The sequence below is a fragment of the Cynocephalus volans genome, chromosome 10 (genome assembly GCF_027409185.1).
Source record: "Cynocephalus volans isolate mCynVol1 chromosome 10, mCynVol1.pri, whole genome shotgun sequence".
NCBI lineage: Eukaryota > Metazoa > Chordata > Mammalia > Dermoptera > Cynocephalidae > Cynocephalus > Cynocephalus volans.
This window is the reverse complement of record NC_084469.1, coordinates 103,386,820-103,403,992: the sequence shown is the minus strand read 5'-3', so window position 1 is coordinate 103,403,992 and position 17,173 is coordinate 103,386,820. Positions and strand designations below refer to the sequence as shown.

At 52.9% G+C, this 17,173-nt stretch overlaps 1 protein-coding gene across 12 annotated transcripts in view; it reads right to left on the bottom strand.

The window, feature by feature from the left end:
- SMARCA4 (SWI/SNF related, matrix associated, actin dependent regulator of chromatin, subfamily a, member 4) overlaps nucleotides 1–17,173 on the bottom strand; it is an 85,913-nt gene that overhangs the window by 29,076 nt on the left and 39,664 nt on the right. For all 12 annotated transcript variants that reach the window (XM_063112536.1, XM_063112534.1, XM_063112535.1 and 9 more), the window contains exons 15-24: nucleotides 16,586–16,736; nucleotides 15,040–15,203; nucleotides 10,349–10,415; nucleotides 9,304–9,414; nucleotides 6,815–7,057; nucleotides 5,076–5,189; nucleotides 4,437–4,544; nucleotides 3,337–3,423; nucleotides 2,518–2,564; nucleotides 1,267–1,433 (exon numbers count right to left, since the gene is read on the bottom strand). In XM_063112536.1, the coding sequence (XP_062968606.1) occupies nucleotides 1,267–1,433; nucleotides 2,518–2,564; nucleotides 3,337–3,423; nucleotides 4,437–4,544; nucleotides 5,076–5,189; nucleotides 6,815–7,057; nucleotides 9,304–9,414; nucleotides 10,349–10,415; nucleotides 15,040–15,203; nucleotides 16,586–16,736 (1,259 nt within the window). The remainder of the gene's footprint in view (nucleotides 1–1,266; nucleotides 1,434–2,517; nucleotides 2,565–3,336; nucleotides 3,424–4,436; nucleotides 4,545–5,075; nucleotides 5,190–6,814; nucleotides 7,058–9,303; nucleotides 9,415–10,348; nucleotides 10,416–15,039; nucleotides 15,204–16,585; nucleotides 16,737–17,173) is intronic.

Genomic DNA, 17,173 nt, shown 5'->3' with positions numbered 1-17,173 from the left:
CAGACCTTGGCAGGGTTTTGGTTTCAGCCTGAAAACGGTGGGAAACCCCTGAAGCAGGCGGGGGCAAGGGGAGACCAGATCTGTGTTCTGTCAAGGTTGCCCAGGACAGAACTGCAGAAAGGGCTGAAGGCCAGATGGGCATGCAGGGCATTTTCTGGGTGAGGGTCTGCCGAGAGGGAGGGATGGATCACCAGGTTCATGGTCTGGGAAACCACATTTCCACAAGATGATCAGAGGTAAATAAGAAGGAGAGGAAAAGAGGTTCGGGTGCCCTGCCGTGAGACACACCTTGCGTGGGAGTTTAGATAGAGGCTGAGAAGTAGTGCAGAGAAAAAAGAAACCCGCTTTAGCCTTTTGCCCCAGTGGCTCCCACGCTCAGTCTTCTTGTAAGCTCTATTCATTCCCTCACCTCAGGCTGGCGAGCACAGAGACTCACTATGGCCTTCCTGACCAGGTGTGACTGCTGGACCACACGTCTGTGTGCTGTGTCAGCATCTCACACTGGCCGAGCCACGTCCCATGTACCATGGGGCAGAAATGTACACGGTGGTGTTCCCATGAGGACACAGGGCATAGGGTCTGGCCAAGACCCTCCCTGAGGTAGCAGTGGCTCTTGACCCTGTGGTGTCTGCTTCCCTCCCTCAGTGCTCATGGCCAAGCCTGGTGCCAGCTCCAGGCCTGACCCATGACAAGGCTGCAGCCCTCTGGATGCTGTGAACAGCCTAGAGGTGGGCATGGGGCTCATGGCAGCTAAATGAGAGACATCCCCGGCCTTGATGGGGAAAGCTGGACTGCCTCACTGCTAGGGACACTGAGCAGGTAGAAGAAAAGCCTGGAATGCCTAAGGATGATGGCAAGAAAGAGAGTGGGGCCAAGAGCTGGAGAAAAGCCCCTCCAATATCATCTGTGTTCCTGGATCCAGCTGTGCCTGAAGCTTGCCAGATTAACCCACAGGGTTTCAGTTATGTGAGCTTGTCAATGCTGCCCTCCTTAAGCCCACATGATGTTGGCTTCTGTTACTTCCAGCTGAAAGAGGACCACAGGACACCACCCCTTCCCCATTGGACAAGGCATTATAGTGGGAAGACCAGGAGCCTGGTGCTCAGGAGGCCTGAGTCAGTAGACCCAGCCTGAGCAGCCACGATACCTCCAGGGCCCTCCCACCCAGGCCTGTGCTGCTGGGCCCACCCAGCCACATGGACGAGAACCTTCAGCAGCTGTGGATGCCAACGCCCCTTGACAAATGTCTCTCTTGCTTCTACTCACCATCAAGCCTGAGGTATTTAAAGCCACGATATGCGAAATAATCTTCCATGATCGTCATGAGGGAGGTCATTTGGCAGAACAGTAGCACTTTATGGTTGGTTGCTCGGAGTTTGGGAAGAATTCTATCAAGAAGCTCAAATTTCCCCGAGGCTCGGTACAGGTCCAGCCTGGTGTGCGGAGGGAGGAAAGGGAAGAGTGCACAGAATGTTAACATGGCACCTTCCAGGTGGGGAAGGGAGAAGCACGTCTCCGGTCTCCAGGAGGGTTGGCAGGCTCAAGGGCACAGAGACAGCTTCCTAAGCAGACCCCAACCAAGGTTTCAGCAAAGCCATTTCAACCAACTAAGATAAACCCTGGCCCCCCTTGGTCAACGGCACATCACCAGGTGACCTTGTACTTCTCCACCCAAGACACACACGAGGAAAGGAAGTCCTATTAGTGATGACACGGGGACAATGGGCATGGACAGGGGCTGCTCCCGGGAAGCTGGCCGTGATCCCGTTGTTGTTAAAGAACCTCCCGGAGCAAACGCTCACATTGGAGAGTGCCGTACCCTGCTGCCTCAGGTCTAAGGGACACTAAGCCTCCTCCCGTTCACTCCAGCCAATATCCCCAGCTTATAGGTGTGGAAACTGAGAGGAGGGAGGGGACAGTGCAATACAGTTGGTAATGTGCCTGAGCCACGACTTGAACCCAGGTCTGTGGGACCCCTTACGCGATCTGGTATAAACATATACAGCAAAATAACTTTTTCCACTCCCATTACGTGCCTCTGCTCTTGGGAGTGGTTTAGTACTCCAGGGAAATGATGGCTTTAGCTGTAAGTGTTTTTAGCAAGGCTCTTTGCAATGCTGGAAATGTAGAGATGTGTCCACATCCAACATTGGGGCTTTAAAGAAGTCTGGGCTGCACTTGACAGGATGCTGTAGAAAACACATCCACAGGGTATAAATGGGATCTTTATATTAGCGGACAGAGCTGAGGCTCAGAGAGGTTGAGAAAGCTGTCATGGGGCACAGAGCTTAGAAGTGGTAGAGCAGGGCTGCCTCAGGAATCCTGCCTCTCAGGGTGAATGGAAGTCAACTCTCAGAGTTCAGAGGATTTTTAGTCTCTTCTGTGGTTCTTCGATATTTTCTAAATTTTCTGCCTTTGAAATCAGATTTAAAAACAGCAATAAAGCTGACTAAACAAGAGAGAAAACACCTCTGCACAGACTGCCTGCCCAACCCACCCAGCTGGGAAGCTTCTCACCCTTGGACGATGCCGCCGGTAAACCCCAAGTGCTCAGAAAAGGACTCCTGCAACGGAACAAGAGACGGATCAGTGCTGGGACAGGACAATCAGGTGGCCTAAGCCTCTGCTGCTCCAAGGACAGAGCCTCACGTCACAGTAGCTATGAGGTCAGACACAGATGCCAATGTCCCCTCCCCCATGCTCCTCCAGCAAAGGAGGGGAAGTCACTGTGTAACACTCTTAGCCACCAACAGGAACACATAAGGACACTGTGCGTCCACGCCAGCCTCAGTGTGTGCTAAAACAGAACCCAAGGGGTCCCGTGTGGGCATCAGGGGTCTGCAACAACCCTGGAACTTTACATCAGGAAATACAGACATGTGTGTACTCTTCAGTATCAAAAATCCACATTCTCAAAGGGTTCTGTGACCCAAAAGGCTCTGACCTGCATGTTTCATTGAAGGAGGAGGCTGCTTGATGCTCCGCACACAGGAAGAACCAGTGTGCCGGGAGCAGGTGTAGCACAACCTCCCTGGGGTGGGGACACGCCCCCAGAGAAGAGAGACTATGCACTTACGTAACTACCTCTGAGGGTGGGGTTTCAGGGCCTTTTGTTTCTACTACAGTATTGTTTGGATTTCTCAAGATTAGCATTTGCAAAAAGGAACATCAGTAGAGAGACAGATGTAGGGACAGTGCCCATAAACCGCTCTTTAAAAGGCTGTTGGGGAGAAACCGCTGAGCTGTGCCAAGAAGCTCAGCACAGATGGCCTGAGCCCTCCCAGACCACGGGTGGGGGCTCAAGCTCCAGGTGCTATAGGGCGTGCGAAGCCTCACCTCAATGTGCTGGAACATGTACGGGTGGTTGCAGATCTTTCTCAGCTGCATGATGGTGTTCATCAGGGTCTTGGTGCCACCTTTGCCCTGAGGAGGGAGACAAGAAGTTCCTAAATGGGGTCTTACCCTTGGGGTGGGGATGGCATATGGGGAAGGAGATGGAAGCAGAGCCCTGGGGACACTTTGGGGGGAGGTGTGGCTTGTGGCAGAACATTCAGGACAAGGAGATGTGGAAGCCCAGAGGCCTGTCACGCCCTGGGGATGCAGAGACCGCCTGGCACACTGGAGGGTGGGCGGTGGAACAGCGGGACAGAACAGAAATGAGACTGGCAAAGAGCTGGAGCCAAATAATAGAGGCTTTGCAATGCCAGCTTCATCCTGGGACTTATGGGGAGTCCAGGGTTTCAGGCAGATGAGCCACAAGGCTCTGGCCGCAGGGGAAAGGAGGAGGTGGGGGTGGGGACTTAAGGCTGGAAGTAAACCAGGAAACACGCTGCTGCAATAGCTCAGGTCAGAAAGGCCCAAACAAAACATCAAGGCGAGGGAAAGGGGAGGCAGGGCCAAGGTCGAGGTATTAGGGGTTGAGTGGAAGAAGTTAGTGTATTCCCCAGGAGGACGATGTCAGTCCTCGGGAGGGGAACCTGGGACCCTCCAAGTGGGGCAAGAAGGAGATTCCCACTCCTCTACCTACTGTAACCACCTATGCCCCAGAAATGAACCTAATAACAAGGGGAACAAATTCAGTGGCCACAGCTGTTGAGGCAGCTCCTCCCTAGCTGGCAAAGTGGGGTTCACTAGAACATTCTAACTGTGTATGGGTTAGCACTGGGCCCCACACTACCGAATGAAAAGGAGGCCAGAGTTTCAGAGGCAGAGGATGCTGGATGGTAGCTGAGTAAGTGTACCCTGAATCAGACTGGCCACCCTTACGACTGTGGTTAATCAAATGCCCTTGGGGTCATGGCCAGGTTGGACCTCAACCAGAACAATAACTGCCAAGGGGGCGAGAGGCCCCATTGGCTAGGGCAAGCTCAGGCACCGCGTACCAGGCACCCTGGACCCACCCCACCCAGGTGGGGAGTGGGGGACTCCAGGCCAACCTTCTTGTCCTTCTCAGAGCCGTCAGTCAGCAGCACGCCCTTGGCCTGCATGTGCCGGTAGAGCACGCGCTGAAGTGCAGACATGTCACACTTGATGACGTACTCCACCTGCGGGGATACAGCGCGTTCAAGGTGGGACACATGGTGGCCCTGATGACTCATCCCCACCTGGATCCTTCTCTCATCCCCGAGCCCTGTTGGATGCATCCTGGACCCCACAATGTGTGCTCTCGTCAGGGCACTTGGGGGTGATGGACCACATGGGCCATGGCAGATACACCAAGGCAGAGATACGGACAATCGGCCACCTCTGGAGACCTCGCCACACTAGGCCAGGAAACAAAGGGCAAGCATGACTGGAGGGGCAACTGTGGCCAAGGACCCCCATACCCACAGCCCCTCCTGATATGGTTGGGAAATATGCCCAGGCTTTGGACCCACTGACAGGAAGCAGGATTCAGTGCTCTAACCTAACAGGCCTGCCCTTGGCTTTATGGCCACAGTGGGTGTTAGCTGCCATCCCCATTCTGGCTCCACCACGGCCATGACCTGAACCAAGGGAAGCATCCTCTGACTGCGCCCACCCTGAGGAAACGCCATGATGATGCATCACGCTGCTTCTGCACAAAGCCCCGATACCTTTTCGGGCAGCTGGGCCTCAACTTCCTTCTTGAGCCGCCGAAGCAGGAAGGGCCGCAGCACTTTGTGGAGACGACGGATGATCAGGATGGTCTCCTCCTCGTTCAGGTCCACCTGGAACCCCCACCAGACACGAAAACCAACGTTACCTCTGCAGGGCAGGTGTCCCACCAGGAAGGAAGGATGTGGGCAGAAGGGAGACAGGATCACCCCCTTCCTTTGGAAAACTGCAGGGTTCTGGTTCCCTCCATGGAATTCTGGGACAGGGAACCGAAGGCCCCAGGGCACCACGCTCAGTACACCTTACCATAAAGAAACATGGCAGCACATGTTGCATCCCCAACAGTCATATAGACTTGTGTGTTTATAACCCACCACCACGTCCAAAGTAAAGCCAGAGAGCACAAAGGGGCCACATTTATGAAACGTTTGGTTTTAAAGTGAATGATTCTTGGCTAGCTGGTTAGCTCAGCTGGTTAGAGTCGGTGTTATAATACCAAGGTCAAGGGTTTAGATCCCCTTACCGCCAGCCGCCAAAAAAATAAAATAAACCAGATTCCCATGGAGGGCTCTGTCACTAGGGATTCCCAAGTCCTCTCTCATTTCAGCCTGCGTGGGACTGAGGGAAAGAAAGGTTGCTGTCCCAGGACATCTGCTACTCTCCTAAGAAATTACATTTAAAAGACTTTAAGTTAGAGAAAAATAAGACTACAACTGAACTCTTCTGTTGTTTCCCTGCTAAACTTGTGACAGAACTTTTGCTCTGCACAAAAAGACACTGTTGCATCCGCTCCTGGCTCTTGGGACAGGGGTCCTGAAATCTGAAAATGGGTGGGGGCTCCTTTATTATTAGACTCTGGGGACAGCCTGGCTTCTCCTTCAGAAGGGCCTCTGCCTTGATTAACGCCAGGCAGGGCCAGGACTCGCTGATGAGGCTGGCGGAGGCCCCCCCATACAAGTGGCGTGGTGGCCCCAGTTGTCATGAACCTAAGGAAAACCTCTCAGGTGGGGAGAAGGGGCAGGTCCTGGCACTTATTAACCTCCACAGATCTGCCCTTCAGGAGAGTTCCATCTTCACGCTCTGGCTGCTTAACCCCCTTCAACAGAAAACGCAGCCTGTCCCACAACATGTCTCAAACCCTGACAGCATGAGAAGGCTTTAGGCTCTGTGCTCAGAGCCATCTTAGGGACACTCATCAATCATGAAGAGCTGGTCCCTGACAGCCTATATGCCACAGTCTGGCTTTCAGACAGTGCCACTCATGGGCATCCAGACACTGAGACACAGGCCACAGTGCTCTTTGAAAACAACATAAAACAGAATCTGACCAGGCAGCTCTCTTAACTGAAAGCTTCTGAGCTTTCTGCTGCCCTTAGAATGAAATATGAACTCTGTAAAGGGACCTACGGGACATGGCCTTCCATTGCACTCTTCACACCCTGTCTGGTCCTCTGGCTAACCTCTGGGCTATATTCCTCACTGCCCCCACTCTGGGCCTGGAATGCAGAGTCGGGGAAGCCCTGAGCACCGCTGGATAATCTCTGAGCTTCTCCTCTGGGTCCCTGGAGGTTCCTCCAGCCTTGGTGCCAGGCTGCCTTGCTCCACGAAGACACACAAGCCAGCTGAGCCTGGCACATGACACTGTTATAGAGGGCACTTAGTGCTCACCAACCACGGGACGCCAGCGGGGCCCAGAACATCAGGCCAGCACCATTCCTCTATGGCCAGGCATACCCACCTTCTCTCCGGTCATGGCAAAGGGCGCATTGAACCACTGCTCGAAGGTGCTGCAGCTCTTGAAGATGGTGGGCAGCAGGAAGTTGAGCAGCGCCCAGAGCTCGGGCAGCTTGTTCTGCAGTGGCGTGCCTGTTAGCAGCAGGCGGCGCGGGGCCACGTAGTGCGTGTTGAGGACCTGTGTCAGCTTGCAGTGGTGGTTCTTCATGCGGTGGCCTTCATCCACGATCATGTACTTCCAGCGGATCTGCGGAGCCCAGATCAGGAGGTCAGGGGAGGCAAGGCAGGGGTGGCCCTGGCACTGGAGAAATCTCACACTCGGGACAGAGGTATAAAATATAACCCCTGTTAGCCAGGAAGGCTCCAGAAGTGCAGTTTGAGGTGAAGAACGTCTCCCAACTCACAGAGTTAGAGCCACACACACAGCCTCTATCAAGCACAGGGTAAAGAGGAACATGCACATAGGAGACAGGCCCGTGCAATACTGTCAGGTGAACACAGCAAGCTGCACAAAAGTGCTTAGGTTTCCCCCAAAATAACATATGCTAATATACAGCACAGAAAAAATGCCCAACACATCTTGGCCTAAACACATCTCACTGATGGGAGGGCTTCCCTGGGGTGGGGGTCTCAAGGGGACTGGGGTGGTGACAGGCACGTCTCCAATGGGCAGGATGTCTCTAAAAACAGACGAGCACACAGGTTGGGTCAGAGGGTGAGCACTATTGAGCGGGCTCCCCGTTGACCCCCAGCCACTCCCCAGAGTCCATTGGTGGCTATGTCAGAAGGACACAGGCCAGACAGAATGTGTCCACTGGCAGGAGCCTCAGGTTTAAATTTCAGTTTAAGTCTCTGGTTCCGCCTCTCTAGGGTGGGCACTACACAGGTCTTCTGGGAATACTGTGAGGCCTGAAAGGGGCCCCACACAGCCAGTGCCTGGCACGTAAAGCACAGCACTGGTCAGGGGAGGGTGCAGCAGCTGCTCCCACAAGGAACGCTTCAGCCCTCTCAAGCCACTGCCAGCTCAGCACAGGAGTTTCACAGCCTCCCCATCAGGCTTGGGACAGGCCTGTATCAGATCAGAAGGAGTGAACTGCAGAAGGGGCAGTAGCAGTACAGGCCCGAGGGTAAGAGCCAGCACACTGGACGGGCCTCAGTTTCCTCAACTGTAGGTTTGGGGAGGCACAGAAAGCTCCAACAAAATCATTAGGACACATGCTGAGAGGCGTGGTAACCTGTAAACACCTCCCCAGCCCTGGGTCAGATATGCTGCCACGATAGGCACTCCACTGATGGGGAGATCAGACATACCATCTTTAGCCTCAACCCCTCCCCGCCCGCCCCCACCACCACACCAGGAACCTGGGTATTCTGTGGACAAGGGGCTGTGGCTGATTTAGATCTGGGTCATGGTATGTTCTCAGTAACCACTGACGGCCACCTTCACAGTTATGTCACTGAAGAGGCTCACAGGACCACCCAGTGGCCCGAGGCTGACAGGCCACATGCCCAGCCCTCCAAACGCAGAATCCTGTCCCATGGTCCATAGCAGGGGAGGTGCAGTCACTAGTGATAGGAGAGAAAAGGCTGGCCTCGCCATGGCCCTACAGGCAGGCAAGTCGGGAGACACTTTGGTTGGTGAGGCTCTTTTGGACAGAAGGCCGGAGATGAGCTGGTGCAGATAGCCCAGCCATCAGACCTGACCCAGGGCCAGCCTGGAGACAGTCGGAAAGGCAAACTCAAGCCACCCTGCCTGGGGCCTCCCCCGCCAACGGAGCAGTGTCTTTCTACCCACGTACTGGAGAATCACTGAGGAGTTAGTGATATGTTGCCTAACAACAGGGACATGTTCTGGAAAATGGGTAATCAGGTGATTTCACTGTTGTGTGAACATCAGTGCACTTACACAAACCTCGATGGCACAGCCAACCAAACACCTAGGTATGTGACGTAGCCCAGGGCTAACAGGCTACAAACCTGCATGGTGTGTTTCTGTACTGAATGCTGTAAGGAACTGTAACACGTGGTAAGTATTTGTGTATCTAAACGTAGAGAAGATGCAGTAATAGCATGGTATAAAGGACAGAGCAGAATGCCTGCACAAGGTACTGACCACGCGTGGTGCCTGCAGGACAGGAAGCTGTACTGAGTGAGTGCTGAGTGAACGTGAAGACCTGGGACGCTACTGTCCACTACTGTAGACTTTACACTCTGGCTACACTAAATTTATTTTTAAAATGACTTAACTGCTACAGCATTACGATGTCACTAGGCAGTGGGAAGTTTTCAGCTCCATTATAACCTATGGGATCAGAGTTGTCTGTGCTGTCTGTTGTTGACCGAAACACCATTGAAGGGCACATGACTGTACTTGAAAGGGGCTTTGGAGAAGACGGGCAGCGTGACACGCATGACAACCTTGGATCAGGCAGCGACAGCTCTTGACAGCTCGCAATGTCCATGGCCTGGTGTGTTTTGCGTGGAACACACTACCTTGGCAAGGATGTGCTTGTCTTTAATGATGTACTCGTACGTGGTTAGCAGGACGTTGAACTTCCCACTGCGAAGCTGGGGCACGAAAGCCCGTCTCGCTGCTGGAGAGCCCTGCAAGGGAAACGGGAGACACAAGCCTCAGCCATCAGGGTCAGGACCACTCCCTTGCTGCCCCCCCCCAAGTGCCAGCCACCGAGATACCTCCAGGCTCCTTCCCAGTTTGCCAATCTGCCCAGTCCCTCCCTAGGTCTCAATGCCTGATCTACATGACCGGGACCCCAGGACTTGGCACCAGCACTTTCTCCCAGGCTTACATTCCAGACAGATCGAGTTTCGCGGGGCTCGTGAGCTCTCACCAGCAGACACACTTATGGCCCCTCAGCCCCACCATGTTTTCCCTCCAGTGTAGGCCCCTCCCCACACTGTCCCCTCTGTCTGGGCCACTTGTCCCTGACACAGGGCTAAGAGCCTCATGGTGCAGGCTGAAGAGCCTAGACCCAGGAGTCTGACGGCCAGGGACCCAACCAGGATCTGTCACTCACTGGCTACCTGGAATTCTCTCTACCTCAGTTTCCTCACTGAGGAAACAGGACCAATGATAGGCCACACTTCACAGAGGGGCGGTTTTGAGGAGAACACACACAGATCTCCATGTAGCACCCACAGCAGGCCCGCCTCAGGGCCCACGACCCCAGTGTCCCTGCCTCACAGTGGCCCACAGCATACAATTATTAAATCCTCATCCATAAGTGGGTTTTTAACCAAAGCTTGGGTGAGAGTAACAAAATATTCCAGTAAATGCATTAATGCCACCATATACCACAAATTGAGTCCATAACTTAATTTTAAAAATAAATATTTGCTCACAAAACAGATAGCCCCAAACCTGCATCAGTACCATGGTCCTGTGTGCATAAAATGAGACCTCACACGGAAAGGCACCGGTGCCAGCGGCCCTCCCTTCACTCACCCGTACCTCCTCATCCAACCCTGCCCTGCCTATGTCCTCTCAGAGTCGAGGTGACCTCTGCAGGCTGTGACATACCTTGTAGGACACCTTCACCACGGAGGGGGCCCACTTGTCAAATTCATACGCCCAGTTTGACAGCGTTCTGTTCAGATAAGAAAGGGACAGTCAGATTCCCGTTCACTCATGACAGCTCACAGTTGAGACCAATGGCCACCAGCTATCAGGGAAGTGAGGCAGACGTGGCCATGGCCCTCAGATCTGGCAGAGGAAGTGGCCGGGCCCAATGGCAGTGGAGCGAGGAAAGGAGGGCCAGCGAGGACTGGAAGAGTGCCCTCAGAGTGTCTGAGGGAGGTGGCTGGGCAGATGGAGGGAAAGGCACTGCAGGTGGAAGGAATGGGGACACACAAAGGCAGCGGTGGGTACAGAGACAGCTCCTGCTGGGGAAGAGGAGCCTGGATGGAGCTGGGCAGCTGGACCAGTCCTTTGTCACTACTGTGGGGTCATGGGCCCCACTGAGGACACACCAAATGCTGTGGACCTGCTGCCAGCAAAAATAGACTCACATGGCCCAGATCCATGCTAGCAAGCATGCATGGAGGCCAGGAACACGGGAGACACCATAAGTTCTCTCTGCCACCTCAAAATGAAAATGGCAGCCACCAACCAGTGAGACACAGAATGAAGCAGCAAGCTGGTGACACCAGCCAGGCTTGGGTGAAGGGCAGGAGGAGTGGGGACAGGATGGGAGAAAGGACTCACAGCTGCTCATCCGTGGGATGACCAAGCCAGGATGAGGGGTGGGGGGGAGATGGGCAGTGACAGGACATGAAGAGGGACAGAACGTGGGTAAGGAGGAGGACACAGCCATCTTGCAACCATGAGGTAAGGAACTTGAGGACAGGTAGAGCAGAAAACTACAGGAGCCTGAGTCCCCAGTGGCATCCTGGCACCTCAAGGTGTGACCCTGATGGCCTGGCTCTAGGCTCTTCCTTACTCAGGATCAGCAAGACCTCCCTGGTTGGGCCGCTGAGGTCTGGTTTCTATTGCAGGGAGTGACAGGGGAAAGTCTGAGCTCCAAGACAGACGCTCAAGGCGTGGGCAGCACCTGCAGGAGGAGGAGGAATGGCAGGAGGGAGAGTCATAAGGGGGACGGGGAGACAGGCCAGGAGACAGAGGTCAAGAAGGAAGCAGGACAAGTAGCTCATGGTGGAGAGCAGCAAGTCACACGGGTGGACTGATAATGCTCCCTAGGGCACAGGTTCTTCTGCCTGGTCTGGAGCTTGCACGGAGGGGCCGCTTGCCCTAGGGCAGGACGGTGTAAAAGGTCTGCAGGTCAACCCATGGCACGCCTCACTGAAGGCAGAGGGCCAAGGAGTTGACCGAGCCACCTCGGAAATGGTGTTTTAACTGGAATCTGTAAGCCCGCAGACAGAAGGAACTGGACGTGGGTGCTGTGCACTGCTGGGGGAAGTTGTTTCTCCTGGGGCTGTTGTGACCCTGCTGTCCGTGTACACTGGGAATGGACAAAGAGCAAGGTGGAAGCCCTAGAATGAACCTGTGGTCAGGGCTAAGAGTTGGAGAGAACAGAATGAATGCATACTTAGCTCAATACAGATACAAATGACTAGAGAGAAGTCATTTTAGGTCAGTACACAAACATATTTATTTCCCAGCCCTGTCTGCTAAGAGGTCCTGGGGGTGATGACCCCCCAGAAGCAGTGAGCACTCCCAGCACCCAGATCATGGTTGTTAATACCACTCTCTGATAACGGAAACCAGGGAGATGCCAGAACCAGGGCAGGAAATAAGATGAGCCTGGAACATCTCTTGGTGCCCAAAATACAAGAAAGTGCTCAAAACCCTCACAATGATGGGGGCACGTCAAAAGGACAGAGGAGCCAACCGAAAGAGCTCCCAGTGTCCAAAGATGAAATGACCTTAGCAATAAGTGAATCAGTAGTAGCATAAAGTCCAAAGTGTAAAATAAATGTCCATGAGTCCTCACTGATACAAAGAAATGAGTGAACACATTACTAAACAGGGGAGAAGAGACACACCTGGGGAGAACTCCACCTGACTGACACGGCTACTGCCTCTCAGGGAGGTGGAGCTCAACTCCCCGCCCCTGTGGACATGCTGAGCTTAATGACTTTTTTCTAAAGAGGTCATTATAAACAGGGAAAAAAAAGAGTAACTTCTCAGCAGAGACCCTGACCAGGTGGTCAAGATCAACATGTGACAGTGTGCACCCTTGACATGATTCAATCAGAAGGACATCTCACCCCCGGAGTCTCCCTGCCTCATACCCATGACCACATTTGAACCATGAGGAAACCATTAGACAGAGCCAGGCTGAGAGAAATCCTACAAAAGACCTGACCAGTCCTCCTCAAAATGGTCAATGTCATCAAAACTACGGAAAGTCCGAGAAATTGTCACAGACCAGAGATGATCAAGGAGATGTGACAGCTAAATGTAATGTGGGATCCTGGCATAGAAAATGGACAAGATGGAAAAACTAGTGAAACGTGAAAGAAGTCTGAAGGTTAGTTAATAGCAACGTGCCAATGCTGGGCCCCCAGTTGTGACAAAGGTACCGTGGCACTATAAGATGTTACAAACAACGGGAAAACTGGTGACAGGTATGTGGGCCCTCTATCCCACCTCTGCAACTCTTCTGTAATTCTCCAACTATACTGATGTAAAAAACCACCACCACAAAATGATGAGGCCATGCTGAAAGGACTAGCTTGAAGGGCTCCCCTAGGGCAAATCTGGGACAACTGAAGCAACAGAATAAATGATGGCCATGTCTGTGAGCCCATATTGATACAATCACACAAACACATAAATGAGAAGGGACAGCTATTCCTAACAGGAGAGTTGCAATTAAAGCATAGAAAAGGAATGATGGAAACACATATCCATGTATTTGGCAACTCCCACGTGATAATCATTTTAGGCAAATCATCCAATGGATGCTGAAATTACCGGGGAAAGCAGGAGAAACAGGACATTCACACGGGGTCTGAGCACCTTCCCACTTACAAACTGCAAAGGAAAACTTGTAGGTTTACGATGGGGAAACCCAATATATTGCAACTTTTTATACCATTTTTACGATTTTTCATACGTCTGACATCATTTGGGAATGAAAAGTCTAAATATTATATAAAGAAAGAAATAAACAAGGCTGCAGAACAGCACCTTGGAGAGGGCAGTTCTGGTAGAGATGGAAGTCACCTTGGTGGTGTGGGATATTCAAAGTGAAGGAGAGAACATAGAGAATCCACCTGTGGGTGAAGAAGCACAGAGGCGGGGCTGGGGAGGGAGAGGCTGGGGGAGTCCAGGGAACAGCCTCCACATGCAGAGGGGACTTCAAATCCTGGGGGCCCTGGAAAGAGCTGAGGCAGGTGCCATAGGGAGGGGACAGGAGGGTGGCTTCCACGGCAAGGGCAGAGGCGAGGGTCTGCGAGCCATGGAAACAGCGCTCCCCTGAGGAAGACCTGTGCCTCCGAGGCAGCCTACCTGACCCTCCCCACATGCGGAGGGGAAAGGAACCTCTTCAGAGTAAACTCTAGGAGAGGTCTGGGATCCACACCCCCTCCTCTGATCCTCCGGGACAGGTCAGGATGCTGGCCCATCCTGGTGGTGTGTGGACTCTGGGGACCCGGCTATCTTGCAGGTAAGAGGGTGCTTTCCTGTGGGGTTGGGGCATAGGCCTTCAGTTTGCCAGTCTCCCCACCTCAATACTGATTCGGGGATGATGTGGTCCCAGCCGAGCGACTGTCTGGGATTGGGGGTTGTGCTTCAGGGCTAGGACGAGGCACGCGCAATCGGAACAACCCACCTCCCAGGCCAGTGATTGGTTTGGTGCCGGATATGTGACCTGAGCTGGGCCACTGAGACTCAGCCATGGGGCTTCTGGAAAAACCCTGAGCAACCGAACCTTTTTGTGGCAGGTCCTGAGCTGGGAAAGAGGCCCACAGTGGCTGGCGGAACCCTGGCCTGCTGGGAAGAAGAGGCCACAGAGCCAACAAAGGGTGAGTGAGAAAGCCCTTGGGAAGCTGTGGGTACCAGCTCCCACCACACTTGCACGTCTGTGCTGCATGAGTGAGGCTGGGACATGACCGAGGGCCCTGGTGGTCCTAGCAGGGCACTGAGTGACAAGGGGCTGGAAAGAGTTTGGTCAAAGGAGCCTCACATGGCCTTACACTGCTGTTCTTCCAGCAGGAGACTCTTGCCTCCTGCACCTTGTGTAGACTTTGCTGGCTACAGGCCTTGAAGAGAACACCAAGGACATGCTGCTCCCAAAGCACAATGAAGGGCACCCATCACCCACCCTGGGAAACCAGACACAGCCTGTTATAAGATGAATCGTGCCATCTCCAAATTCATGACTGCAGCCCTAATCTCCAGTATGTTTAAAGAGGTGCTGACGTTACAACGAGGTCATCAGGGTGGGCTCGAATTCAACATGAGTGTCCTTATAAGAAGAGGAAATTCAGACACTGACATGTGAAAAGAGAAGGCTGAGAAGACACAGAGAAGACGGCCATCTATGAGCCAAGGACAGAGGCTAGAGAAGGAAGTAACCCTGCCCACACCTGAGCTCGGACTTCTGGCCTCTGGGAAAAAAAAGACCTGTCACTTAAGCCACCCAGTCTGCGCATGGTAGACTGTACCACAGCAAATCTAGGAACCTAACAGAAGTGACGGAGTGCAGTCTGGGCTGCTGCTAGAGCCCCCATGGTGGGCGCACTTACGAGAGGGGTACGATGATGAGAAAGGGCCCGTTGATGCGCTTGTGCTCCATGAGGTACGTGATGAGCGCGATGGTCTGGATGGTCTTCCCCAAGCCCATCTCGTCCGCCAGGATGCCGTTCAGGTTGTTGTTGTACAGTGACACCAGCCACTCCAAGCCCTTGATCTGCAAGGTCCAAAACAGCCATGCCAGAACTGAAGCCCGGGCACAACCGAGAGTGTCCCCCATGCTTCAGAGATGTGAGCATCAACAGGCATAAGTTCTGCCCAAGCCATTTCCCACCTGTGGTCACCTGTACCTGGTATTTTGCTGTGAACCAACCCGAGCCTTCTTTTACTTAGCCTCATTCTGAGCAATAATCTCTGTGAAATCACAGGGTGGTATGTATGAGAAATGTTTTTTTCTGGTGCACATTTGAACAGTTCATTTCTAAGCATTACAATGTCCATGTGCCACTGCCTAACACCAACCCACACAGCACACCTAGGAGACCTGCCCACACCACGTGACACTGCAATTCAGGAAACCAGTAGGGCTTCAGGGGAACTCGGTGATGAATCTACCATATGACCAACACTTTAAGAGCGACTGAGGGCTTTCTAAAGCTCGGGAGCTTTGTGAAATAATACAGGCATTACAAAGAAGACTGTTTTCAAAGTGAACATAATATTATGGACGAAAATTCAGAAACTTTCTTTACAGACTAAGAAGGGAAGTTCTGGCCAAGTCCTAATTCTTTTGATTATACTGGCCTCTAGAAATTTCCACTGGTCACTGGTTTTGCCTCTTTGGAAGCTGACATTGGCATGGAAGGTTAGAGTGTTCTCTCAAGGAAAGTTGGGGAACGGGGTCACAACCAACTGGAAAACCAGGGAGATGTGTTCTATGGCTGGTGTTATATTTATTGCCTTCTAGGACCTTACAGATGAGCTCAGATGTGGGGAAACAGAAAAGAAATTTCCCCAACAAGAAGCTCTGTTTCTGGACTGTTCCAGGCCAGGCCCTGAGGAGCTTCACAGAGGACCTGCAGGAGAGGCTGCTACCTCGTTCCCAGAGAGGGCCAAGTCCAGGGCCCCTGCTCCCAACTTCAAGCTCCAAATACCTCATGGTCCCACACTACAGAGCTCCAGGGCACATATACTGAGCACACGCACACCCAGACCCAGGTTCTAGCCCTGGCTTGGCCATTCCCAAGCTGTGACTTTGAGGGACTGTTGCACCTCTCTGTTCCTCAGTACAGAGAATAGCGCCTGCTGTGCAGGGCTGCTTGGGGATTCAGCTGCTAATAGTATACGAAGCACTCCTATTCTGCCTGGAAACTATCAAGCACTCAAGAGACACTGACTTACTGCAGTTTTGCTTCCTGCAAGCAGCTAACAGACCACACTTCTGCTTTATAGATAGGGAAACTGAGTCTCAGAGGGAAGAACGAGTTGCTGAAAGACAAAAAGTAGAATTGCAGTAGGGTCTGCCTGAGTTCAGCAGCCACCCACAAACAGGAACGCCTCTATCGAGGCTGCTACACAGATATACCCTCCCTGCCTCACCTGGTACTGTTTGAGGACACCGTTGACCATGAGCGCCGACTGCTTGTCCACTCTCTCAGTGACTGCGTGGGCCACGGCGTAGTAGGACTGCAGGCCACGAGCCAGGGCCTGGGACACACCGTACTCATCATCGACATCTTGCTTGGCGTTCCTGGGAGTGAGACGGAAGCACTGTGTGAGGACCCACATTCCTACTTGTGACAAGGTGCTCCTGAGCACCTTGTGGCATGGCTCTTTCTGCCCAATGACCTGTGGCCTGAACAGTAAGACACAAAGATGTGCAGCCGGACAGTCTGAGGTCAGGCAAGGCAGCCAATACTAATTCTGGGGAGCTGAGACATGCTTCTGTGGGTCCCCAGCCCAACTTCACAGAAAAGAAATGCTGTCACTTGTCACATCACAGAAAGAGGCCCACCATTTCTACTGAGAGTTCGTGAGCCTAAATGGAAAATACCCGCACACTGAACAGCTGCACACAAAACCAGAAGCTTTTTGACTTGGGCGATTGTGTGATCTGATCCGAATTATTTTTCTTTTAAAAAGTGATGTCAGATCACCTACATTTATTAATATGCCAGACATGTATGA